General features: G+C 41.6%; 2 protein-coding genes across 4 annotated transcripts in view; one reads left to right on the forward strand and one right to left on the reverse strand.

Moving 5' to 3' along the window:
- Nucleotides 1–1,282: 1,282 nt before the first annotated feature.
- atox1 (antioxidant 1 copper chaperone) lies at nt 1,283–4,937 on the reverse strand. Its single transcript, XM_035650495.2, has 4 exons — nt 4,780–4,937; nt 3,838–3,913; nt 3,160–3,310; nt 1,283–2,115 (listed from the first exon to the last, which is right to left on the reverse strand). Exons 1-3 carry the CDS (start codon nt 4,783–4,785, stop codon nt 3,186–3,188), a joined length of 207 nt encoding a protein of 68 aa, XP_035506388.1. The 5' UTR covers nt 4,786–4,937; the 3' UTR covers nt 1,283–2,115; nt 3,160–3,185.
- A 239-nt stretch (nt 4,938–5,176) lies between these two features.
- slc36a1 (solute carrier family 36 member 1) overlaps nt 5,177–26,444 on the forward strand; it is a 39,013-nt gene continuing 17,745 nt past the window's right edge. The window contains exons 1-12 of one of the 3 annotated variants that reach the window (XM_035649849.2): nt 5,177–6,915; nt 8,385–8,456; nt 9,800–9,934; nt 11,639–11,753; nt 11,898–11,988; nt 12,340–12,428; nt 14,120–14,209; nt 14,411–14,495; nt 15,681–15,908; nt 18,215–18,313; nt 19,579–19,745; nt 20,884–21,053. In XM_035649849.2, the coding sequence (XP_035505742.1) occupies nt 9,898–9,934; nt 11,639–11,753; nt 11,898–11,988; nt 12,340–12,428; nt 14,120–14,209; nt 14,411–14,495; nt 15,681–15,908; nt 18,215–18,313; nt 19,579–19,745; nt 20,884–21,053 (1,171 nt within the window). In that variant the 5' untranslated portion in view covers nt 5,177–6,915; nt 8,385–8,456; nt 9,800–9,897. Of the gene's footprint in view, nt 6,916–7,315; nt 7,386–8,384; nt 8,457–9,799; nt 9,935–11,638; nt 11,754–11,897; nt 11,989–12,339; nt 12,429–14,119; nt 14,210–14,410; nt 14,496–15,680; nt 15,909–18,214; nt 18,314–19,578; nt 19,746–20,883; nt 21,054–26,444 lie in introns of those variants that run through there. The other 2 variants (XM_035649850.2, XM_035649848.2) reach the window with 2 other exon arrangements.

Genomic DNA, 26,444 nt, shown 5'->3' on the forward strand with positions numbered 1-26,444 from the left:
GCACGGTTTCACGGTTAGACATTATTAATTATCCTCACTTTTTAATGAGCTGATATGTTTGAAAGTAATTAACACAGAGAAGGAGCTAAGGCGAGATTATTATTCCATTACAGGAGCACTGGAACCAACACTTACTTTAATTTCTTCTATTTCTACTTAACTTTCTTTGAGGTCTATACGTTATTCACTGCTCCCACGTGAATAACGTGGGAGCAGCCTGATGAGAGGACAGACGACGAAGCACCGAGCATCATGTTTTCATTGTCAAAAAGTTGTATCGTCACATTAAAATACATTATTTTAAACTCTTTTTTAATCATGTCCCCCCCTGGGAAAATCTGTAAAATGATCTGAATTTTTAATTCAATTCATGGTTTGTTAGTTTAAAAAAAAAAGCCATCTCATGAAACATCTACCGTTCACATCGAACTGGAGTTCAGCCGGACGGAGACGAATGAGGGAACATCATCAGTTACATGCCTTTTCATAACTTAATCAAACAGCTGATGACGTGTTGGAGGTTCTGACCATTAAACTGCTTCCGACTGAAACCGAACATCCGGAATGTTCTGGAGTCAGCCCAGGAAACTCAATCTAACTAAACTAAAAGAGTGTAGAGTGAAGATCACACTAAAAAACAAAAGGTAACTAATCTTTGAACGCACAGCGCCACCTGGTGGTTGACACACTGTTACCTGGACACTCACACACCTTCAGTCCACAGTGAGCGAGCAGAAGGTTCAGTGTCTTGCTCCAGGACACAAATCCAACCAGCTGGACAAGATATATATATCTATATATCAGTTAATATAAAAAAGAAGAATAACAGCGTTTGTCTTATTGGTCTGTATAGTAGAGCAGCGTATTTGTTGAGCTGCAGTGAAAAGGAAATTTTGACAGTCGTTTAGGGCTGCAACTAAGATTCTTTTCATTATCGATTAATCTATTAGTTTTTTGGTCCATAAAAAGGTGAAAAATGTCGATCGTGTTTCCCAAATCGTCCAAGATGATGTTTTGTTTTGTCCACATACTTAAGATATTCAGTTCACTGTAACAGAGGAGCAAAGAAACCAGAACATATTCACATTTAAGTATCTGAAATTAGAGAATATTGACTTGAACCAATTAATCGATGATCAAAAATAGTTGGTGATTAATTTAGTAGTTGATCACTAATGGATTGACTGTTGCAGCTCTACTGTCTGTTACTCTTTGGTCTGTAAAAAGCAACATCTTATTCTGAGACATTTAGGAGGGGAGGAAGTAGTAACTGAGGCAGGACTGATTTTATTAAAATTTATTACTCAGATGATTTGTTACAAAACAAAATGCCCAGAAGAAGATGGCCGTAGTTTCACGCAAAGTAAAAACGACAACTGAGTGAATGTCAGTATGTTACTGTGCGTTAGCGAAAATGATTTACTACGTCGTCTGGTGTAAACAGTGATGGATAAAGTCCAGCAGAAGATTCCTGAAGGGAGAAGACAGACTGAGCCCCCCCCAGTGCAGATCAACAGGAATCTTGGAATGGATTTCTAAAGGTTTTCATCCCAAAAAACAAAAACGATAATACTGTGAGAACATCAACACAAATCCGTCTTTCGATCCAGGAGATGCACAAAGGACATTTGCTAATTCTTTCATACTTTAATGTGATTACATTACTTTAATAACATCCATGAAAATGGCAACAAAAATGTTCCAAATATCAAGTTACATGACGTCTATTTTTCATTGTTATATATTTCACACCTGGGGAATTATATTCACTGAAGAACATGTACGATGTCGCTGCACAGCCGTCGGTTTATTTTTCACATGAAGAGCAAAATATAAAACTTTACCGCCACGTCAAGGAAACGTGTAGATTAGTTGTTTTTTTAAACACAGAGGCATGATGGGAGAATACTGGTAGAACGATGACTCGGCAGACGTATTGGAGACGTAAAATATATTTGTTTACACTGTCATGATTGAGTGATATCTTTTTGTGCGCGTTAGCTACAGGAGGGTCGACATCAGCGCAGCGGCTCCGTCAGACTCGTCCCGACAGGTAGAAAACTTGAATTCCAGAATATAAAGGTTCACTTCGCATTAGCAGCAATGATCGATTTCCTAAAGGAAACACACACACATGCAGATGGTACGTCAGTGGATCAATGCCACTACATTAACAAATCCATACCGGACTGAAAGATAGATTAAATTAATCGTTGCAGATGGAGATCAATGATTAGAGCCCGACCGATTTATCAGTGCCTTTCACAGACGTTTAGATATCTGCGCTTATGTTTACAGATATGAAATATTTTATAGTACAGAATAAACAGTTCAGGAAAAGAGTGCATTTATTTTTACTAGAGACCAACCGATATGGATTTTTTGGAGGCGGATGCCGAAATCGATATCAGGGAGTACAAGATTCCTGATACTGATACATCAGCCAATATATATATATATATATATATATATATATATACATACACATACTGTATATATATATTTATATATATTTTTATATATTTATATATATGTACGTATGTATGATTCTAAAATATCTTTGTTTAACCTTGATGATAATAAAATGTAATTGAGGCTTGATATTTTAGTTTAAATATAAATGTTATCATAAAAACAAATAAAAATGACAAATACAACCACATATAATAGAGTTTGAATTAAAAAAAACAACATTTATTTTACCTAGGATGTAAACCGATAATATCGGTCGGGCTGAACCCGATAAGAATTTTCTTAGTTCAAGTTCTATATATTTGGTTGTATTTGTATTTTCTTTTTCATTTATAGTTATTTATGATCAAGTTTATGGTCAAACTAAAATATCAAGCCTCGATTAAAATCTTAGGAATCAATGACAGATAATATATATATATATCGGCATCTGAAATCTTGTACTCCTAAATATCCATATATCAGCATCTGCCCCCCAAAAAATCCTTATCGCTCGTGCTGTACTTTATAAGAGCCCATAAATGTAATCAAAGTCATAACAATCACAGCTTGTGATTCTCTACATATTTACAGTTTTATGTTTATTGAGTCATCAACATAAAACCGTGGGAGACATAAATCTGTGAGTTCAGCTGGAGGCAGTGGAAAGGGAAAAAAAAAGACTTCAACACTTTGAAGGAACTTCACCTGTCACCAGTTTGTGGCAGACTCCTTCACTTGGTGCCATTGTACTTGACGTCCTTCCCACATTTCTTCAGCGTCGCCATCAGAACCTCCACGTCTTTGTCGGACTCGATCCAGACCAGCTTCTTCGGCAGGTCGATCTCGAACATCACGTCTGGGAGCGGAGACGAACGGAGACGGCACCACAAGAAGCTTTTCATTCATTGTAATGTTGGGTTACGTGACTGTTGTTCTCTGAAACACTTTCACTGGTACTGAATTCTCTGTGAATGATCTTCTATCTTCTTCCAAGATATAAGTTATAAGGTTTTGGTTTTGTTATTTATTAGAACCCTGTCGTTTTTTTGTTGGTTTTATTTTATCATAATTGTTATTCTCGTTCTGCGTTAAATTAAATTCCGTGAGCTGGAATAAACCGAAACTTGCTGCAGTAACTGGAAATGGTGTTTGTTAGCTTATAAAACCCTGAATTCTCCAAAAACGTTGGTGACAAGAAAGCACATCAGGAATCATTGTTCAACTGCTTGTACTGAAACTGCTAAGTGATATATCAACGGTAATCTGGCCTAAATATCATGAATTGAACATCAGATTATGATTCAGATCGGACAGTTTGAAGGGGAAGAAGAAGAAGAAGAAGAAGAAGAAGAAGAAGAAGACGACGGTTGGTCTCAGCCTCACCTCCCAGTTTGTTGAGGACTCTGGTGACGGCTCCTGAACAGCCCTCGCACGTCATCGCCACCTCGAACTCGTGCTTCTGTTGGAGACACGTTCAGTCATTCATCACTTGTCCTCACATTCGTGTCATCGACACATCAGCTGCAGGACATTGATGATCAATATGATTAGAGCTGCAACTGTTAATCGATTAGTAATTGATTAGTAATCGACAACTAAGTTAATCGCTAACTATTATTGATCATCGATTAATTGGTTCAAGTCAAAATTCTCTGATTTCAGCTTCTTCAATGTGAATATCTTCTGGTTTCTTTGCTCCTCTGTGACAGTGAACTGAAGATCTTTGGTGTGTGGACAAAACAAAACATCGTCTTTGGGGTTTGTGGAAACACGATCGACATTTTTTACAATTTTAAATAATCGACAGATTAATCAATTATGAAACTAATCGTAAGTTGCAGCTCTAAATATTTTCAATATTAATATGATCAGATTAACCACAGTTGATGTCAGAAACGATGTGAGGCTGCGACCAACAATTATTAAAGGTTTTTTTCCCCCAAAAGTAAAAAACAAACAAAAATCTGATACAGTTACATCATATACACAAACGTGTTATGACTGAGAACAGCAGCAGTGATTCTTTTCTCAGAGGCTGAAATTATTCATCGATTTTGAAAATGGTTGCAGATTATTTGTTGTTGTGAATGTCAAACATCAGTAAAGATAATAATGTTCAGTTGATACTGTTTGATTCACGCTGCAGCTCAATCAAGACGCAGAATCGACTTCATCAATAGAAGTGATCAGGAACTTATACTGACATCATCCAGCTACATATTTGAAACCTAGCTTACATGCTACATAGCATTCCGGAGCAGAACGATCTGTCGTAATTAAAGCTCAATATGAACACCAGTCACAATATGGGTCGTAAGAACTCACGGTCATGTTGAAAAGTGACGTGTCGAAAACTGCGGGTTAGACCAGATGTGGACTTTCGCCTCTGACTTGACTTTTCAGCTGCTGGAAAGAAAAAAAAGTGCGAAAATCTCCGGGAATGTTCACTTCCTGGTTAGCACAAAGCTAACTCTCGTTACCAGCGGCAGGATTTCCGGTTTGGGGATACAAAATAAAAAAATAATTATATTTATATATGTAGATATAAACACGTAATGTGTGAAAGTTGTGTTTATGATCCCCTGGTTGTGTTTTTTAAACATTTTATCCCAAATATGTTTTACCTACTTTCTGAATAAAGATTCATGGTTAAAAAAGAAGAAAAAAGTTCACTTCCGCCTTTATTCTGAAAGCACTTTTGACTAACTTAACGCCCGACAGCACATCGCCCTGGTGAGTAGCCCGGATGTTTCTCTGGTTACTGTTGATTTAGAAAAACAAACATTTCTTTTAAAATATTCATGATTTTAACTAAATGAACAAATCACATAGACGGGAGAGAGTGGCTGCCACGATGACAGTCACAAACAACAAAAAATAAACCGTGCTTTGTGTATTAACAGGTTGAGTTTGAGAAAGCCAAAAATTCAATAACACACTCTTGTAGATTGCACTTTGCTTTATTGCCCGCGTTATTGTTCCAGATGGCTTTTATTGTACACACAATAATTCACACAAGACACAAGTACACACATTGACATATTTATATTCTATTTCTTTCCTTGTCTGACCGGCTTGTAACAACACGTTTACTCTACTATCATAGAAAACTGGCAGGAGAGGGAACATTCCTCCTTTTTCAAGAAAACTTTAAATGAATAATCAATGATCGAACCTTGTCGATCAGCTGATCAGATCTGCCCCTGGGGTGCTGGCTGGATGTCTTGACACATAACGACACTTCCATGTACAGTGGGAGGTCAATAAAGGGTCCAACTGCAAATATTTGCTAATCGATTGAATTGATCTCAACACGTAATGGAAAATTACAATAATGTCGTTGTCCGTCTTTCCGACAAGATTAGGGGAAGTTTAATTTGTTTTTCAGAAAATATACAAGCTTTAGAATAAATATATAAGCCAATGATTAGCTGCGTGTCCATGGCAACAGCACGTCGGTCGGGCACTACTGCGCCATCTCAGATTTGGGATACCGGACTTCATAGTACACTATTCACAATAGGAATACTGTGACAATTGCGGACAAGAGGAAACAATAGAACACATCATAGTACAATGTCAAAAAATATGGGACAGAGAGAACACGACTCAGTCAGAACCTCAGAAAGATCAAGATGGAACTGAATATTTTGGACATTTTACAGCAGGATTCGCAGAAACGAATGTCATAATCATTTCATACAGTACCTCAGGGAAATGAAGGTGTTAGGGAGAATCTGATCATATTTCATGTTTTTGTTTTATTTTGTTTTGTTTTGTTTTATAATAATTATAATAATTTTATTTATATAAGTGCTTTCACAAAAACATACAAATCACAGACAATTAAAATCAGCATGCCAACAATAATACGCATTTCAGGTCACATATCTGTATACAAAAATATATAAAAAGAAGATTTTGATTTGTCTTGTTTTGATTTTTGTGATTCTGATCCACTTTCATAAAAAGTACAGTTCAATCTAGTAGATACTCTACAGAAGAACACAGATGAGTGTTATCAAGTCATATTTCAGTATCTCAGACAAACAAATGCCATTGAGAAGATACGTTTATTGTTTTTTTGTTTGTTTGTTTATTATTAACTTTTGTTTGTTGTCTTTGGTGAGTCTTAGTGTACATAGTAAATAATAGCGACGCTGAGCCTCACTCCACACCAGTTGGTGGCGGTAATGCGCCGATTTGTTGTTTGCAACAACCCCCCCCAAAAAAATAACAGAAGAAGAAGAGGAGGAGGGGGCGGGTCACATGACCACCGCCCGCCGAGAGCCGAGAGCCGAACAGCCGAGTCAGAGTCGCCGCCTCATCGCCGCCGTCTCTTCATTCATCACCGGACATGTTTGCGATATGAAAATTAGCGGTCTGCGGTGACGTGACGCCTCCCGTGAATCTGTCAGTCCGCCGGGATTATCCGAGAGGGGACGAGGAGGATTCTCCGAGGTAGGTCGCTGCTGCTGCTGCTGCTGCTGCTGCTGTTGTTGTTGTTGTTGATCGTTCACGGACACGTAAGCTAGCGTTGGCTAACCGCTGTGAGGTTGACTGTACACAACGTTAGCTAAGCTAAGCTAAGCTAAGCTAAGCTAAGATAGCTAAAACAAACAGGTAAACAGGTCGCTACTGCCCAGTGACATCTTACATATATACATATATACATATATACATATATACATATATATATATATATATATATATATATATATATATATATATATATATAAAAGATGTGTGTGTGTGTGTGTTTGTATTTCCCCAATGTAACTTTCTGTCTCTTATTAGCGATGAGCTCGTGTGTCAGCTCCGTCTCCTCCCGAGTCACATCCCTCTGACCGCCAGTGACCGAGGGTCAGACACTCGTCTGCCTCCTGGCCCTAAACACCCGTCTATAAATGATGGGATTATCAGGTTGATTGGTGTGTGTGTGTGTGTGTGTGTGTGTGTGTCAACAATCAGTGAACTGAATATATTTTTGGTTTGTGGATAAAAGAAACATCATCTTGGCGGTTTTGGGAAACACGATTGACAATCTTCACCATTTTATGGACCAAACAATGTATCGATTAATCGGAGAGAATAATCCACAGATTAATCCATAATGAAATTAAACGTAAGTCACTAATGACTTTGTTAGTCTCAAACGGTTGCGATTTTAAGAAATCTGAAAAATATGCAGCTGTTGCAGCTGCACCAAATTGTTCACACTCATAAATATCAGCCCACTAAATATGCCGATTAAGAAAAAAGAAGAAGAACAACAAAACCCAGTCGAGATTCAGGCTTTATTCCCTTAAAAAAAGTAGCGAATACTTAGGAAAATTGCCCTATTTTACACCAAGTTAAAAAACAAACAAACCAAACAATCATCCTGAATCTTCAGCAACATTTAACAGGAAGTTCCCAGACCCTGGTCCCACCCGCTTCCAATGTTTGATGGAAATTGGTTCAGTTTTGTTTTGCAGACAAATAAATCGTTTTGTAAATTGAATATTTGGAGGTTGTGGAAGTAATGAAAGCATCATCTGGGAAATCACACTGGGAATTGTCCCATGTGTTTTAGACATAATACCCCAAGAAAAGATAAATGACTTAATCTCAAAGATATTTGTCAGATTAGCGAGTATTGAAAATTGTGTAACAAATGTAAATATCATAAAAAACTGTTGTTATTATGTGAAATATTACATTAAAAAGTTATTGACAATCCTACTCGGTGCTCTCCAGTACTGTACTTGTGAAGAACATGTGAAGTATATCTTATTATTAACACTAATAATAATCGTGTTTTTCAAATATTGTCCTCGAAAGTTGCTTTCTGTCTTTCCGTGTTTAAATTCCTCTGTGTTGCTCAGTGAAGTTGCCTCATTGTGAAACCTGCCGAGTGGCTCGTAATTCAGACACTTTGGCCTCGACAGGCTCGTTTCTCCGCCGGACAACTTCTCGCCCTGAAGAGGAACCGCGGGGGGAGCCAGTTTTGCTCTGCATAGGTGATTGGTCTGTCTTGAGGATATACACACACACACACCTACGTTTGACTGTGTCAACATTTTACAGTGCTAATAATTTTATTTTAGATGAAGGATAAATACCCGGCAGCTTTTCCAAAGGCCAGTCTTTGTTTTGCGTGCGGCCTCGTGTGTGAGTGGTTACAAGTCTTGTGTTTATTCTGATTTCATTCGTACACTGTAGACAGTAAGACCCCGACATGAAGATTAGGGAAATTAAGTAATGTCAGTGGGAACAATTTTTCGAGTCCTACAATATTCAATATCTGCTGAACCTTTGAAACCGTGTGAAACAAGTGTTGGTTTAACTGTATGTGTTGCTCTTGAACTCATTGTTGGCAAGTTTGCTTATTGTAAGTGACTGTGGGCTTGTTGTTTTGTTGTAAAGTTACTTACAACCTGTTGCAGGTTGCGTGTTTTTAACTTGGCTTGTTTTTTAAAGTGTCAGTAAGCGATTTTAATCCAACACACTTTTTTGGCTCAGGGTTTTTTGGCCCGTAGTCAGCGCGTCCGTCTCCCGTACCCGAGATTAAAAAAATCAACAACAAACAATCTTTCTCCAAAACCACTTACTGCCCTTTATGTGACTTCCTCTTCCTCGTTGTGTCAGCCCAAAACTTAGAGGAAGAAAGTGATGTTGAATACAACTTCTTTTCGTTATCGATTAATCCGCTTTTTATTTCCTTGATTCATTGTTTTTGAATGTAGGAAGATAGTGACAGATGTCCATCATAACTTCCCCGAGCCCAATGTGATGTATTCAAATACCATCATATATGAGTAAAAGAACAACAGCACATCATAATAACTGAGAGGTTTGAACCAGCAGGTGTTTGACATTTTAAGTTTTCAAAACAATTGCAGGTTAATTTTCTGTTTCTAGACTACATTTTTTGCACCTTTACCCATAAGGTTTCCTTCTTCGGAGTCGAAGAATGACTGTAATGTGCCAGAGCGAGTCTGACTGGCGGTTCATCACCACTAAAGTGAAGTATTTCTCTGCCAGGTGTTAAATACACAAGTGGAATATCACAGCTGAATGAAGAATTTATAATGACTTTTTAATTATTTTTATGTATTGTTACTGTACTTTGAGCTACGCTCTGCAGAATGATGAAACAGAAATCTCCTCCTCCAGGAGAGGATTTTGAGGTATTCGCCAGACATTGCCATTCTGGTAACTTTATATTTATTGATTATATTTTTGAATTTACTGGTGTTAGTTTAGGATCGATGTCGGTCGCTGTAGCTTCCCGTCTCCGTGAACGTCAATGCTGCTGTTGAATCTGACACTGACGTACTTTGTCTTTTCATGTTGTTGGCAGCCGTCAATGCTGGACTCCCTGATCCATCGGCATTAGCATCCGCGAGGCCCCGGGAGAGAGACGACGAGCCAGTCGTCCACCAGACCGCCTGACCCGACATGATGACCTCAAGTGATGTAGACATCCAAGGTGAAGGTAATAAAATCAACTGTACATTCACATTACAAGCCCCTGTGTGTAAATTTTGTAAATTTTCTGGCGGCATTCTGGTGGTAAAGTTTGCAAACCACAACCAACCGAGCGACTGACAGGGGACACTTTATGGTGGCGCACCACTGATTCCGGTTTCCGTCAGCGTTTGAAAATTCTACGTGAACGCGACGTATTCTGGACCGTTTTGTTCAACAACCATATTCAACACGACGTAGAAACATGGAGACTCACACGGAGGTCGGGTCCACCTCATGGAACTATATTTAACTCATATATATATATATATTCTTATATGAACACAGAGTTATGGACAATATATACAGTTTCTGTGAATAAATTATTCTAAATACGACAAACTGTAGCTTGAAGTTATTGGATCTTTAAAAAAAATCAAAGATGGTGTAGATAGTGTAACTAACCTAACGTAGGTCTGCCAACTGGGATTATACGTAATCCCAGTTGGCAGGTAACACTGAATCATCAAAGCAGCTTAATCCCTCTGATGGAGAGTCTGGTGTCTTGTTCGACAGGAGGTCACTTGTGACACTGCTGTCTACGATTACAATTGTATTTTGTGATATATGCAGAAGTACAGTAGAGAAAAGAGTTTTTCTTCCTGCTTATTTCCGTCTCTGATTTATGCTGTCGTTTTCCACTTGTTCTTTGGTTCTGTTTGCTCTTGTTTATTGTCGTGGGAAACCGCTGAATTATCTGTTTAAGCAAAAAAAACTAAATCACGGGACAGAGCAGTTCTATATTCTGTAGCAGACAGAAAAAAGTGCAGTGTCATTTCATCTGGACGTTATTGCTCAACTAAAACCTAACATGTTTTAAGAATTAGTCTGGAAGCTTGAAGATCATATAAACGCTAAATGTTAGTCAGCTCGGTGTAGTTGTGCGTCATTTTCCCTTCGGCCTCAGTTTTCACACTGAGTCGACATTCTGTTCGTTGATGATGCTCCGCTCTTCATCCCTCGTGCTTTTGAAAAGGTGAATAGAGTCACAGGAGACTAGGGTGAACTCCGTCCATGTCTCAGGTGCTTGAACACATCTGTCAACCAGCAGGAAGCAGCAGCAGCTGAGTCCGTCTTGTCTCCTCTTCAGCCCAAGACATCTTTTGTTTATTTCATGTGAACACGTTTAAATGAGATATCCCGCTCTTTAAATTTTTCTATAGTAAACATATTTGTTTTTTTCTGTATGCAGAAGTTCTGCAAAGTTAAAAAGCCCAAAGTCTGACAGTAAACTCTGCTCCTGACGCTCCTCAAACGCCTCGTCAGTCGTCTGGACAATGCGTCCGTAATAGGATGACGACGCCATTTTACAGAAGTCCATAAAGCGTCTAGCAGCTTGTCTGACATGCCCCCCCCCCCCCCCCCAAACAAAGCCGGGTGTGAGAGCAAGAGAACTTCCTACAAGCGCTGGAAGCAGTTGACCAGTCACAACAAGTCTGGTCAACCAGGTTTTATGTGAAATAAATGGAGTAGATCGGTGGAGTGTGAAGGATCACATATGCTCTGTAAACATGTCTCGTGTTGTTGTTTTTTTTCCTCTCCCTACGGTACCAACTGAGTAATTACACCAAGCCTGTCAAAAAGCACAGGTTTTTAGTGTAATCCGAGTCTCTGTACAATATGTGATTAAAGTCTGTTTTGTTTTGTTTTCTCATCTCTTTTTTTGTCTTAGCGGCTTTGTTCTCCGACCAGAACCCGTCAGAAATGGACGCTCTGTGTCCGTCCCCTCCTGGACCATCCAGACCCCAGCGTCACTACGAGAGGATTTCCGGGCAAACAGGAACGTCGTGAGTGTTGATCCATTTTTCTTCCTCACCGAACCCATCGTGGTTTCTACAAGACACCAAGTCCATCCAGTGGCAGACGTTGCGGATGGTCTGGTTCTAATGCAGACACAACTGTTTTGGGTTTTGTGTCCTCCCCTTCTCCAGTTTCTGCCAGACTCTGATTCACCTCCTAAAGGGGAACATCGGGACGGGGCTGCTGGGTTTGCCTCTGGCCGTGAAGAATGCAGGTCTGGTGGTAAGTTTATCACCTAATCACTGCCGGTCACGTGGGGAGTCTGGACATCTCTCCCCTCTTGTCAGATACTCTTTCCTCCTGATACTGAGACAGACGTGGGGTGTTTTGGAGTTTGATTTAGACTATGAGACGTAGAGAAGTGAGCTGTTTGTCAGTGTAGCGTTTGAGGAAGGGAGGGAGGAACCCTGCAGAAAGAGTGAGCTGGATTCATGAGTGAGAGTGACCTTTATTTAATTTATTGTCACTGTTCACTCGGATTTACCTGGAGTTATTGTTTCCTGACGATGTTGTAACGTTGAGAAGATTAAAACATGTTGATCACCGTCTCTCTGTCCGTCCTCCTCTGTGCAGCTGGGACCAGTCAGTCTGTTGTGTATGGGAATCATCGCAGTCCACTGCATGAGGCTGCTGGTCACATGCTCCCACCACCTCAGTGAAAAGTAAGTTTCGTTGCTGGTTCTCACAAGTTCAGTTAAATGACAGGAAATGCCTGGTAAACACTTCGTGTCGGTGTCAGCACTTCCATCACAGAATTAGGAAGTTCATGTACAACTAAAAAGACCACGAAGCATCGAGCCACCGACCGAGTGTAGAGTTTGACTTCTGCTCAAAGTCAAACTTGGACCCACCAGGATTTTTCGGGGTATAATTTGTATATTAGTGAATAAATCAGCAATTTGCAATGATTCCTAAGAGTTCGTTATCAAACCCCTAATGACAAAGACAGAAATGTAACTGATATTTTAACAACTTGGACAATCTTTCGTCCACTTTCTCCCACAAACACACACGTAAACAAGCGGGGATCAAACTGCCGACCTTCTGGTGTGTGGACGACCGTCTCTCTCCACGTCCTGAGCCACAGCCACTCCTAAAAATGTACTTAAAGTACTTAAACAACTTTTGGTTGGTTAATACTCTTCTGGTTGATTTAATAGACCAGCAAAACATCATTTTCATAATCTCTGATTTAAAATCTTTATTCTTTATTTGAATTAGTTCTTACTGAATCTCTTCTTTCCCTGAAGAAAGTATTTTCCCCCCAAATTATTTTCGTTTGTTGTCACTCCCTCTGAGCAGATCCACAGTGGCTTGTTTCCTACCGAATAACCAGACTCTTGTTTGAGCTTCTGCTCAGCCGCGTGTTTACGTAGCCACGCCCTCGCAGTCGGCGCCCACAGATAGCGATCTGTTCCAGAGCGTCTCCGCCCTCGTTCTACCGTGTGATCAGCGGCAGACGGACAGCGGTGCTCCGCAGCGCATGACACAGAGGCCGTCGGCGTCGTCTCCGCAAACAAAGACACGTCGGCAACTGTTGTCCATTTAAAAAACCATTATGTTATATAACAGACCCGATGAGGCAGTAAACGCAGAATATGATCCTTTATCTGTTTTATCAGCTGTTAGTGATTAACACCACCTAGTTCCTCCTCCTCGTCCTCCTCCTCCACGCCAAAGAGGATTCTACAACAAAGCAGAGAAGAAACTTTCATGGGAAAAATTCTGTTCCTCTTCTTTTTGCCGCAGTGTCAGAATCATCACTTCCTCTTGTTCCCACGCAGCAGCCGCGGGTTCTGTTTATTGAACAATAGAACTACAAATGTGCAGTTATTCATGTTCCACTGTTGTGTGTGGTTCTCAGCAGCCATTTTACACCTGAATGTTTCGTAATATCACATCTATCTGATCTTCACTGTGTTTTCCTACAACTTATATTTTAGTTTTAGCTAAATATACGTCAACATAAAAAATCCGCAAATATTTCCTCACCATCGCCGAGCTGTCGCTTGTGTGTGCGTGCCGAAAAAAATCTGGGTTTTCGGCTCAACCCGGGTTCCAAAAGTCAAAAACAAAAAACATAAATCTTAAGAGATGGCACATGCTGGCGGGCGTTGCCGCAACTCTGCAGTTTTGGCCCAGTGCTCAGTGCGTTGGTCGCCAGTACCCGAGGTCCCGTACGGAGGCCCAGAGAGCTCACAGCCCGCAACTTCAGAAAATCACAACAACAACAAAGACGAGAGAGACAAACTCTCTCCAAAATCGCTCACTGCCGCTTTAATTAGCAAACAGCGGATTAGCGTGCGCTCACTGCGCTGGCCGTAACAGGATGTGAATGTGTTTCTTGTCCAAGGTTGAACAGGCCGTCGCTGACCTACGGCGAGGCGATGCAGTACGGGATGGAGAACGTTTCATGGCTGAGGAGACATTCGCTCTGGGGGAAGTAAGATAAACGTCTTTATGTTTTTATTCCCTCCCTGACACCGATTCTGATTCCTTATTATTCCTTATTCCTGTGTCCTGTGTGTGTGTGTCCTGTGTGTGTGTGTGTCCATTAGCTTAATATTTCTTGATGTATCAGTGGAGGAGAGTTCGATCTCTGTCTGACGTCATCTTCTTCTTCTTCTTCGTCTCTTTGTCTCAGACGGACGGTGAACTTGTTCCTTATCATCACTCAGCTCGGCTTCTGCTGCGTCTACTTCGTCTTCCTCAGTGACAACATCAAGCAGGTCATGATCGCACACACACACACACACACACACGTTATTATAGGTCACCTTGGTGTGTCTCATACTCTCAACACTGATCAAAAAATAAGCTTTTTCCCAAATCCCAAAGTTTTTTTGTTTTGGTCTGAAATATGTCCCCAAAGGCTATGACAGAAACACACACACACACACACACACACACACACAAAATCGGCCCATTAGCGCGGCGCTGCTCATTAAAGCGCTTGGTTTTGTTGTGTCAGCGAAACACGCAGGTCACTGCTTCTTTGACCTGCGCTCTGTGTGTGTGTGTGTGTGTGTGTGTGTGTGTGTGTGTGTGTGTGTGTGTGTGTGTGTGTGTGTGTGTGTGTGTGTGTGTGTGTGTGTGTGTGTGTGTGTGTGTGTGTGTGTGTGTGTGTGTGTGTGTGTGTGTGTGTGTGTGTGTGTGTTCAACTTTTACACAAACCACAGGCAGCAGATACAAACGCTCCGTCGCACTGGAGGCAGACCAGTGATTCTCACAGTCGCCTCTTTATCTCACACGGTGGTTGTTGTTGCTTCGCCTTGACGATTTCTGGGACCTTTGACCCCTCACTGCCAACTGACAACCTTGTTTTGATGGAAGTTCTGGAAACTTTTCGAACCTCTGATTTATCTTTAAAAACAAATAGATATAATAATAATAAAAAAAGTTTAGTTCGGGCCCGAAATTATGGCTACTAAAATAAATATGGTCCAGAATGTAGTACAGATTCTTTCCACTAGATGGTGGCATCCACCTACCACAGAGGCAGCTGGTATATCAACCATACAAAAAAAGATGTAAATATTTCAAATTAAAAATGTTAAAAAAACTTTTAAACAACCATTATCTTATCTGGCTATAAAAAATATACAAAAAAAATTTGCAAATATATGTATTTTTCTTTTTTTACAAGAAATCACCTTTATTTAAATCAAATTGGTTTGATCAATCAATCAAAATTCATATCGGGAAACTTGTTTCTGAGAAGCTGATAAATAAAACGGAACAAATGTAAAGACATTAAAAGAAGTTGAATAAAATATGCGTTCAAATAAATCAATTAAAATACAAACTGATTAAAGACAAATCCAAATATAACATTTAGGAGTGAATAGAACTGATAAAACTTATATATTAAAAACCTAAACCCTCCGTTGTCTCCTCCCGTCCGCCCTCGCCAGGTGGTCGAAGCGGCCAACGCCACCACCTTCAGCTGCTCGGTGACCCACACCAACCAGACGCAGGTCCTGGTGCCGAGCTTCGACTCACGCCTCTACATGCTCTTCTTCCTGCCCGCCTTCGTCCTGCTGGTGTTCACCCCCAACCTGAAATACCTGGCCCCGCTGTCCCTGGTGGCCAACCTGGTCATGACGGCCAGTCTGGTCCTCATCTACTTCTACTCCCTCACGGTAAAAAAACCCCAAAACACTGGATTCTAAATGTGCGGCTGTTCTGTCTCACTGGCTCTTTTTATAAACACAATGTCACATTACAAGTGGGGTTTTTGTTTTTATCAATGAGCCGTAACTGAGGCGCCGGAGGGAGAGTTCACGCTGAATAGTGACGCTGCGGTCTGTAATATGAAATAATTTTTAAAAATTACTGTGGCATTGTTTCCTCTGAATCTCACGTACCTTGGGGACAGCAAATTTATTTATTTTTACACAAGCAATCCTGGGAAACACCTTACTGACAGAGCATAAACACATTACTTTAAAGAAAGCGTCTCATGTCGGCCTCACACCAAACGACTGGAGTCGAGTCGCAGTGCACCCGTCGTCTCGGGCGTTCGGTGTGAGGTGGTGATCCGAGCTGTTTTGCGTCTTTTTCTCGTCTTGACTTTCCGATAAAATCAACCGCGTGTGATTTCATCGTTCAGATAGTGACGTGAACATTGTCAACAACAACAACAACCAATAGGTGGAGTTCTTTCCAGAACCAAACAGGAAGCGGGAAAGCGCGTCGGGGGACACATGCTGCGACATGGCACAGAGACTTCAGTGAATCCTCGAACGCAGCGGGTTTCTAAACTACCTGGTTGCGTGAATGGGGGACATCGCAACCAGGTCCTTCTAAACCTGCGGCATTCGAGGCTTCATCGGCGTCTCATTTTTTTTTAAGCTAATTTTCATTCGTAAACATTTCCAATCACTCAACGCAATATTATTATTGTAACTATTTATAGGCATATTCCCTCATTCCCTGATTCTTATTGTAATTGTAACGTACAAGCTGTTTCCCTTTTAGGAATCACAAAAGTTTCCCTGATTCTCTTTCTGATTTGACAACCGTGAACCTCAAACTCTCAGTGGTTCTGTCCGTCTGTGTGTTTCCCACTTGGCTGATTGGTTTCTGGGCTTGTTGTTGATAACTGGACGACCGGTGGTGACAGAGTTTCCAGATTGCTCCGGGGTTTTCCAGCTGCGGAGCGTTTCATCGTGCAGCCTTTGGCTTTTTTTTTCCTGCAGATACGTCGTGACATAGTCGCGCTCCATGAGAAACGGCATTGCCTTTGAAAAAAAAAAAAGAAGAAGTAATTTCTTGCATCAGAAACCTTAAAACGATTCGGCTACTAAGAGACGCATGTGGCCCGAAAGGTGTTTCTGTGCCTGATGAAGCACCTGAGCTGGAAAACTGGAGCATAAAGGCCACAACTCCAAATCAGTCTGGACTCACTTTGGTCATGCTCTGTTTGTTTTTTTTATCATCTGCAAATTTGTAGCTCTGCAGTTTTACCTCAGAACGCATGACAATATTGATGCAGTTGTTTCGCGCTTTTCTTATGTTTATATGTCACGATTTTAAAGTCTGATAGTCGTATAAATCATGATGACCCCAGACAAACCTTATATTTTTTTTAGGAGCAGCACTGTAGCCCATAACTACGACGGCGCATTAGGGCCATTGTAGAGAAAATGAAATGAAATACGGAGCCGGGGAGGGGAGTAATATTCCGAAGAAAAAACCCCACAGAATTTCCGATATTAAGGTCGTAAAATTTACGAGAAAACAAACTTGGATAGTCTCTGTGGTAAAGTGGTAAAGCTCGTGAAAAAGAAGTCTGAAAAATAGTTTTGTTTTTGGAGGAACTACATCCCTTCAGGATCCACAGCCGCTGACGTACATCAAGCACAGACGCTTTAATCGGCTCAATCATTGCATACAACTAATGTGCGATCTGAAAAAATTTATGTCCTATCGTTTTGTGACCAAGAGTTGTTGAAAAGAGGGGTTATGGCTCTTTTCACTGGTACGATGACGTCATTGCATAATAATGAGCCATGTGGATTTTCCTCCGGTAGAGACGGGGGCGGGTTTGTTTCCGCCAGCAGCTTCGTTTACTGATTCCAAGATTATAGGTTTTGCGTGTTTGTTTTCTCGTAGATTTACCACTTTAATGTCAGAAAGTCTGGGGTTTTTTTTCTCTGAATATTGATAGTGAAGTAAAAAGAATAAAATAGCTGGTAGTCTCCTGCCTGGGTTTAATTTACTATCTGTATGTTATTCTGACCACTTAGCAGCTACTCTAATCATGTTAATTTATCCTTTTGACAAGATACTGTAATCAGCAGGCGAGGAGAAGCGTTTCTTCTCTTGGCACGACGCCGCCGTTACTTAATGTGATCACTTTCCACGTATGCAGGAGTGATATGATTCAGCCCTGGAACATCCAGAAGTAAAATAAATCCATGTTTTCTCCCATCTCCCGCTCCAGAACATCCCATATCCCATCAACCTACCGAAAGTGGGCCGGGCTAAGGACTACCCCCTCTTCTTCGGGACGGCCATCTTTGCCTTCGAGGGGATCGGAGTGGTACGTGGCCGGCTGATGATTAAACACATTAACCTCCATTACAGTTGAACCACACTTAGGCCCAGCAGTAACATGACATATGAAATATGTGTAAACACACCAAGTAACACACGTTTAGGTCTAAATAATTTAGACAAGCTGAGAAAAACCAGACCAAAGTGCAGACGTGGAGCTTTGACACAAAATATCTCGTTCATGTTATGATCATAAAACTTTCGATGGAGAGAGAGATTATTTAAACTGAACAAATCTTATATTTTTATTTATTTACAGACAGTTTCAGCTTAAAAAAAAAGTCACAAAACAAATCGGAATAAAATCCCTTTACATATAAATTAAATTTACCACAGTTATATATGCAAACATGATATTTTTCCACAATCTAAAATGAGAAGCAGAATAATAATAATAATATTGATAATGATAATGGTAATAACAACAGTCTTTTGATCCCCTAGGTCCTGAGGAGCTCGTTAAAGTTTGATGTGCGGAAATGTCGAGAAATGCGCCAAATTTGCACACTTAAAACTAAAATGGCCGACTTCCTGTTGGTCGGGGTTAATGGTGACCGAGGGATTTTTTGAAGTTATTGACGTGATACACTTGCCGACCAAAATTTTGTTCATCTAAATCAAAGTTAAAGCCTTGACGTTGAATTGTGGTAGGGGGGAATTTGAACAACCTTTCGAGCACGTTCAGTGAATCCTATAGGTCCTATAGGTCCTCGCTCTGACTTTGTTAGTGGAGCTCGGGCCATAATACTAATAATAATATTGTTTTGTCCACACACCAAAGATATTCAATCTACTGTCACAGAGGAGCAAAGAAACCAGAACATTTTCACATGTAAAAAGCTGAAATCAGAGAATTTCCCCCTTTTTTTCATAAAAACTACTTGAACCAATTAATCGATTATCAAAATAGTTGGGGATTAATTTAGCAGTTGATTACTGATCGAATAACTGTTGCAGCTCTTAACACCACTCAGTGAAGAGAAGAGGGAGCATTACACTTTTCACAACGTTTAGTCTTCTGCTAAAATGTGACCACAAACTCAGCTCCCATTGTAACGTCCACGAGGCGAAATCAAAGACATCACAGTTTGAGAGGAAGTGACATTAAAAAAAGACAGACTCACAGGAAACACCGGAGTCGTTGGACTATTATCTCTAATATTCCGAAATGTCATTGAATCATTTTTTCTGGCACCATTGTCCCGTTTGTTAACCGGTCCAGTTTCGTCTCTGTCTCCGCCCGGTCGGCAGGTTCTGCCCCTGGAGAACAAAATGCAGCGGCCTCAGAGCTTCACCGTGGTCCTGTACGTGGGCATGGGCATCGTCACCTTCCTCTACATCAGCCTCGGCACCATAGGATACCTGTGCTTCGGGGAGCACGTCGGAGGCAGCGTCACTCTCAACCTGCCCAACTGCTGGTAAGACAATATCAACGTTCCCGTGGATTTGACACGACACGAAATTCAATTTCCGGACGTGTTTTACAGACGGCGTCGCCCGAATGTGAATTTTGGAATGAATGTTTTTGAATTTTTTCCAATAAAGAGTGACAAGGCTCCGAGATGCCAGAGTCTGTTCTGCCTCTCGACGTGATTTATGTATTTTTCAACATGCAGAACAAGAGAAAGGCTTTTTTTAAACATCAAGTCATAATAACAAAAAGCCCATGGAGAGAATTAGATACTGAAGTTAATCTGAAAGATCCTTCTCTGATACACACAAACAAAATGGCTGTTTGTCGGATTATGATCGTTACGTATGAAAAACGATATATTTGTTTATGAGAAAGCGGTGGTGAGTGTTCCCATGATGCAATCCGTGGCCCGCATCAGACAGAATTCAAAACTCATTCTCTCGCTTCGTGAACAGAACAGCAGGACAATATTCCAGGAAATGAATACTAAAAGTTGGTTAATTCACCCGCAAATGATTATAGGTTTTACAAGTTGTTGTTTTTTTTTTTTACAGGATTTAGAGCCTCAGTCTTGTACCTTCGACTTTTTATCAATGATTTAAAATATATTTTTTATGTAATGAGTCAAGGGGCTGCAACTAACGATTATTTTCATAATCGATTAATCTGCCGATTTTTTTCTTGATTTTTGTATCAATCGATCAATCAACATTTATTCATATAGTGCTTTACAGCAACCACCAGTTATCCAAACTGCTTTACATCAACATAAATTAGAATAAAACAAACAATAAAATCAGACAAAGGTTCATATAAAGAGCAAGATAAGAAGCTATAAGTAAATAAGTTTTAAAGTCCCAGTGTGTCATTTTTGTAATTTTCTGGCGACATCTGGTGGTAAAGTTACAAACTGCAACCGACTGAGCGTCCGACAGGGGACACTTTATAGCGGCGCACCGCTGATAACAATTCCTGTTTCCGGCAGCGTCTGAAAATTCAACGTGAACGCGACGTGTTCTGGACCGTTTAGTTCAACAACCGTATTCAACACGACGTAGAAACATGGAGACTCACTCAGAGGTTTCTTTAGTCTTTCTTTTTTTTTCTCCCCTTTGAATCTCCGGATATGTCGTAATTTGCAGGACTTACCAGGCGGTGAAGCTCCTCTACTGCTTTGGCATCTTCATCACCTTCGCCCTGCAGTTCTACGTCCCGGCGGAGATCCTCATCCCGTCGGTGCTGGCCCGCGTCCCGGAGAGGTGGGAGACGGCCGTCGACCTTCTGCTTCGCACCGTCCTGGTCATCTTCACCTGTAAGTAGCCCTGCTGGACACAGTGAGATAGAACGGCGAGTTATTTTTTTCCTCACCGTACGAGCCTTGACCTTTCTGACCCAGTCGAAATGTCTCGACCCAGTCGACCAAACAAGACATTTGACCCGTGTCAAATCCAGCAACGCAAGAATCTATAAAAGTCTTTGCTGCATGGTTCTTGTTTGTGTTGTCGCCTGTTAGGAGGTGGCGCTCGGCTCAGCGCTTCCCCGGTGTGTGTGTTTGTGTCTGCGCAGGCGACGGTTCTCTGTAACAACAGCCCTGCTGGGGCTTTCTTTTCTTTTCTTTGTAGCAGCAATAATCCAGCAATTGCTATTGATCCCCCCGTTCAGCCAGGACCGCCGGTCCTTCAACTCGGTTGTTGTCTCGTGGCTCCACGGACCCGGCTGCTGTGATTCTGTGTGCAGGTCCACTCACTTAGAGAGCATTATTTTCATGGGTTGACACTGAGGTAGATATTCAGCTGATGCATCGAACGTCAGGCTTCACTTTATTCTCTGGCCTCAGCCTGGATCAGAGGTTTACTCTGCTCTGATAGTATCCCGTGACATAAACATGTTTCTTGTACTAGAGGCTAACTTGTAATTACCAGGAAACATATCTTTGATATTAAAGGAGACGTATTCTGCTCATATTCAGGTTCATCATTTTAAAGGTTTAAAGTTCACATGCTCCTAATGTTCTGTGAACACATCAGTTTCCTGCAGCTCCTCCTCATAGCCTCTGTCTGAAAAACTTCCTGTCTCTTTAACGCCTCGGACACACGACGCGATTTTCGAAGTGGTCAGATTTCTGTACCGTTCACGCGACAGGACGTGATGTCTCGTAATCACGAGGCTTTCAGTCGTGCTGTTCACACTACGTGACTCATCTGTGACGGGGGGTTCACACAATTCACGTTAGTTAGTAGTGTGAACTCACTGTTAGGCTCCTCCCTCCCAATGAATCCCAGTCTGCTGTGACGTCACCAGCTTCCGAAAAGGGTCGTCCGGACGACTGATGAGGCGTCTCAGGAGCTCGGGAGCAGAGGAGCTCCCTTTGCCTCGGACTTTGGGCTTTTTAACTTTGCAGAACTTTTACACACACACACACACACACATGAAAAAAAACTATATAGTACAGTGGAGGAGAGGGAAAAACATAATATGTCTCCTTTGAAACATATTGTGGGGGACACACAGAATGTGTCAGGCTGTATGAAAAGGGAAATGTGTAAATATAAGGTGTAATACATCTACAGGAAAGAGGTCGAGGACGGTCCCTGTAAAGCGGCAGGCGCAGGTGGCAGTTGCCATTTTTAAAACAAGAAGGTGTGTGCGTCATTCGTCAGGAAGTCCCGGGTCATTCATGGACCTCGGGTTTGTTATGACCTTGAGGACGACAAAGTAGTTCTTTGTGTTTTGTGGACAGTTGCTTCTGGAACGTCCTCGTATGAACGGAGTGAGATATGTGTCGACATTCTTGGCAACAGGTCGACCCTTTTTTTTTCGTTGGGCAATGGACTCTGTGGCAGAGTTCACTGCTGTTTTGACCAATGCTAATTTATGTTCAGAATCTCTGAGGTGCGATCAGCTCGGTGACCTCTGTGATCTCGGGATCGTATCACTGCTTTTTTGCTGACGACCTCGTTCTCTCGGCTTCATCGGTCCGTGACCTGTAGCGGACGCTGAGGCAGTTTGCAACCCAAACCCTCCTTTTCTTTCTTTCTTTTCCGTTTTTCCGACACGGAACCCGTAACGTCGCTGGCTGCGTCTCTACATGACAGATTCTTTCAGACAAAACAGTCAGTTATAAATAGCTACAGACGGGTTTGTTCTCTCTCACTCTCTCCAGCTGCGTCGCTGATGGATTTCACAATTTGTTTTGCAGTTTAACTCTTATTTCATGACTATTTTGAGGAGGAGGAATTCTCACACTGAGCCCACTAATTCATTTTTTTACAGTTTTGTCATTTGATGTCATTAGAGTGTGAATAGTGAAGTTGTAGGACCCTGGTTTAATTCCTGATTCTTTCACTCGATTGCTCTCCCTAATCTCACCGCGTGATTTTAATTTTAATCTAACGATATTACGTCAGAATCGTGTTGCATCGAAAGTGCATATGGAAATGCTGTGAGGCCCCGACCTGAGTTTGACCTCTGCCGTGACTTTTACAGTAATACAACCAACGTTCTCATTCCGAAATTATGTTTAATTTGAAATAAATGTTTAAATTGCCATTAGATCAATGTAAAGGGTCTGAAGGGGTGATTAAATATTAAAGATGTTCAGCTCAAAGTTTGAGGCCATTGATCGAGTCTCGCTCAGGAGTGAAGGTCAGACTGTACCAGATGGTCACGGGGAAGAAGAAGTTAGTTGGGTTAAAGCTAAAATACTCTTTGTGTGGTTTTCACATTTTTTCCATGTGGCGATGGGGATGCCGTTTTTTTTTTAAACATTCAATAGTTCATGTTTACGTGTGATGTCTCTGTGTGTTCGTTCAGAGGAGTTTTGTCGTAGACGGTGGCAGGGGGAACGGGCGAATATTCACAGTTTGTGTCATTAATAAGCACAAAACAATCCTGCAGCCAAACTCAGGTACTCGCTCGATAATCGCGACACGAAAACTTAGACCCCAAGACGTACTGACGGAACCTTGCATGGCTGTCATCGCCTCAGGATCCTCCAGTTAAGACACATCTGCAGAGAGAGAAATTCGGTCTGGAAAATGAAAGGTTACAAAAAGCTTCTGATGAAAGCAGCCACTAAATTGTTTAATCCAGTCGGCACCCAGAAAAAAAGTGTGTGAGTGTGTTCGCAGCCGGCGCGCTGCAATCGATGGCCAATCTACCAGTAATGAATATACGTCTGTCAGCAACCAGTCATTAGAACAACAAAATAGATTCTAAGATTTTCCTTGTCTTCATCTTTGACTCATCAGGTCTTGTTTCTCTGCTCACATTTAAAATATGTTCATGAAACAGGTGCCTGGAAACGCACCTCGTATCTTTGATTTGTTTGTCCTTAATAACCTCTGCCTCTCAGAGACGAAAATAATCTTAATGCAAAGGTCAACTTAATTTATTCAGAAAAAGCTCAAAGCAGCCGTTCAAATGTTTTCTCATGAGATTTCCTCAACGGCACATTTTGCTGAGGGGAAGAAGAAATGGTAGTTTTTAAGTTTTCTTCTTTTTTTAATAGACCCTTTTCACGGCAGCCATTTAGCTATCGGCTGAACACACGTGTTAGTAATCACGTTAGTCAAAGCTACAGTGTGTAATATTCTGAAGAACTTATTCACAGAAATTGAATATATTGAATATAGAATGAGTTCAATATAGTTCCATGAGGTGGACCCGTCCTCCGTGTGAGTCTCCATGTTTCTACGTCTTGTTGAATACGGTTGTTGAAACTAAATGGTCCAGAATACATCACGCTCACGTTGAATTTTCAGACGCTGCTGGAAACTGGAAATGACATCAGCGGTGCGCCGCCATAAAGTTGGTTGTGGTGAGCAAACTTTACCACCAGATGCCGCCAGGAAGTAACAAACTGGAACTTTAAGGCTTTGTACCCAAGTAGAACAGAACAACTGTGTTTACCTTCTATATATTTAAATGGCTGGCATGAAAAAAGGACCGGTATGGCTTTTCTACAGGTCATGCAAAGCCTCGCGGGTACAGTAACGCGTGTCACCCTTGCGGCCGCCAATATAGAATCGGCGTCACTCTCCGGGTTTGGTCTTATGTCTCCTGCCCACTCACTGTCATGTTGAGTGCTTTGCATAAAAGCCTCCATTAAGTGATGGAAGTCGAGACCACAGCCGAGTTCATCGCGTCGGCTTGTTGGGGGGAGGATGTGAAGGGGGTTCAAAATAAATCTCAAGGTGAGAGTGATACAGAGGCACAGAGGAGTGCTTAACATCTTTGTGTGATATGTTTTATTGCACAGCCTTGTATGTAGGAGAGAGTCACGGGGGGAGATCTGGTCCGAGAGGGAACTGGATCAGAGGGGGGTAGGATGCCGTGTGCAGAGTCAGATTGATTGATTTTTTTCGCAGCCCTATTTAACTTCCACTACTCTGATGCTATTCGGTGGCGGGGGATTTGTATTATCCACTGTGTAAATTGTGATAAACAATCATTAATGGGTAAAAAATGTAAATCTCATTGCCACCAGGAAATGCCCCGCCATTAATTGGCATTCTGCCCCCTCGCCGCACTTCACACGCAGAGTTATTGAGTTACAGAGGCACGGCCCTCGTTAGCCCCTGGGGGTCTTCACTTCCTTTATTAGCCGTGATTGGAACCTATAGAGGAATTTATGCAGATTACATTTGCTGCTGCGCTGGCACAGGTTTCTGCACATGCATGTTGATAAGCTAATAAAGGGGAATAAAAAATGCACACATGAATGAATGAAGGAGGCGAGGGAGCCGCGGCGACCCCTACATGCACACGGCATGAGCGAACCAGGCAGCTGCATAGTGGCCAATGTCAAGATACCACAACAGTCACTCAGACAATTGGTGGAAAAGGCAGAAGTCACTGTTGAATATGCAAATGTGAGGCAAAGAAACAGGAAACTTCCAGTGCAGCAGAGGCAGGTGTGTCAGCAGACAGTTAGCATTAGCATTAGCAGTTAGCATCCACGAGAGGATGGCTAGTGTCAGTAGAGTTAGTGTTAGCACTAGCAGTTAGCATCATGAGAAGATGGCAGGTGTGTCAGCAGACATTTAGCATTAGCAGTTGGCATCCACGAGAGGACGGCAGATGTGTCAGCAGACAGTTAGCAGTTACCATTAGCAGTAAGCATCCACAAGAGGACGACAGATGTGTCAGTAGACAGTTAGCAGTTAGCATTAGCAGTTAGCATCTACGAGAGGACGGCAGGTGTGTCATCAGACAATTCGCATTAGCAGTTAGCATCTACGAGAGGAAGGCAGGTGTGTCAGCAGACAGTAAGCATTAGCAGTTAGCATCTATTAGCATTAGCAGTTAGCATCTACGAGAGGAAGGCAGGTGTGTCAGCAGACAGTTAGCATTAGCAGTTAGCATCTATTAGCATTAGCAGTTAGCATCTACGAGAGGAAGGCAGGTGTGTCAGCAGACAGTTAACATTAGCAGTTAGCATCTACGAGAGAAAGGCAGGTGTGTCATCAGACAATTCGCATTAGCAGTTAGCATCTACGAGAGGAAGGCAGGTGTGTCAGCAGATAGTTAGCGTTAGCATAAGCAGTTGGTGAAAGTTTTATGGCTGAGTCTCTCAGATGTTGATCACATTCTTCCACCGGTCGACCTAGTGTAAGCAGCTGTGGTGGGCGGGGCCTGTGTTATTTGCATATCATGAAAACTCAGTCTCAGAATTCCTCAATGGGGGAGAGAGAGTGGATTG

Source organism: Scophthalmus maximus, chromosome 9 (assembly GCF_022379125.1).
Source record: "Scophthalmus maximus strain ysfricsl-2021 chromosome 9, ASM2237912v1, whole genome shotgun sequence".
Lineage (NCBI taxonomy): Eukaryota > Metazoa > Chordata > Actinopteri > Pleuronectiformes > Scophthalmidae > Scophthalmus > Scophthalmus maximus.

Excerpts from the sequence above, each read along its gene's own strand:
- atox1 (XM_035650495.2), bottom strand. Across the intron at positions 3,311-3,837 it reads AGTCCTCAACAAACTGGGAG|ACGTGATGTTCGAGATCGAC; the intron begins GTGAGGCTGAGA and ends CTCCGCTCCCAG.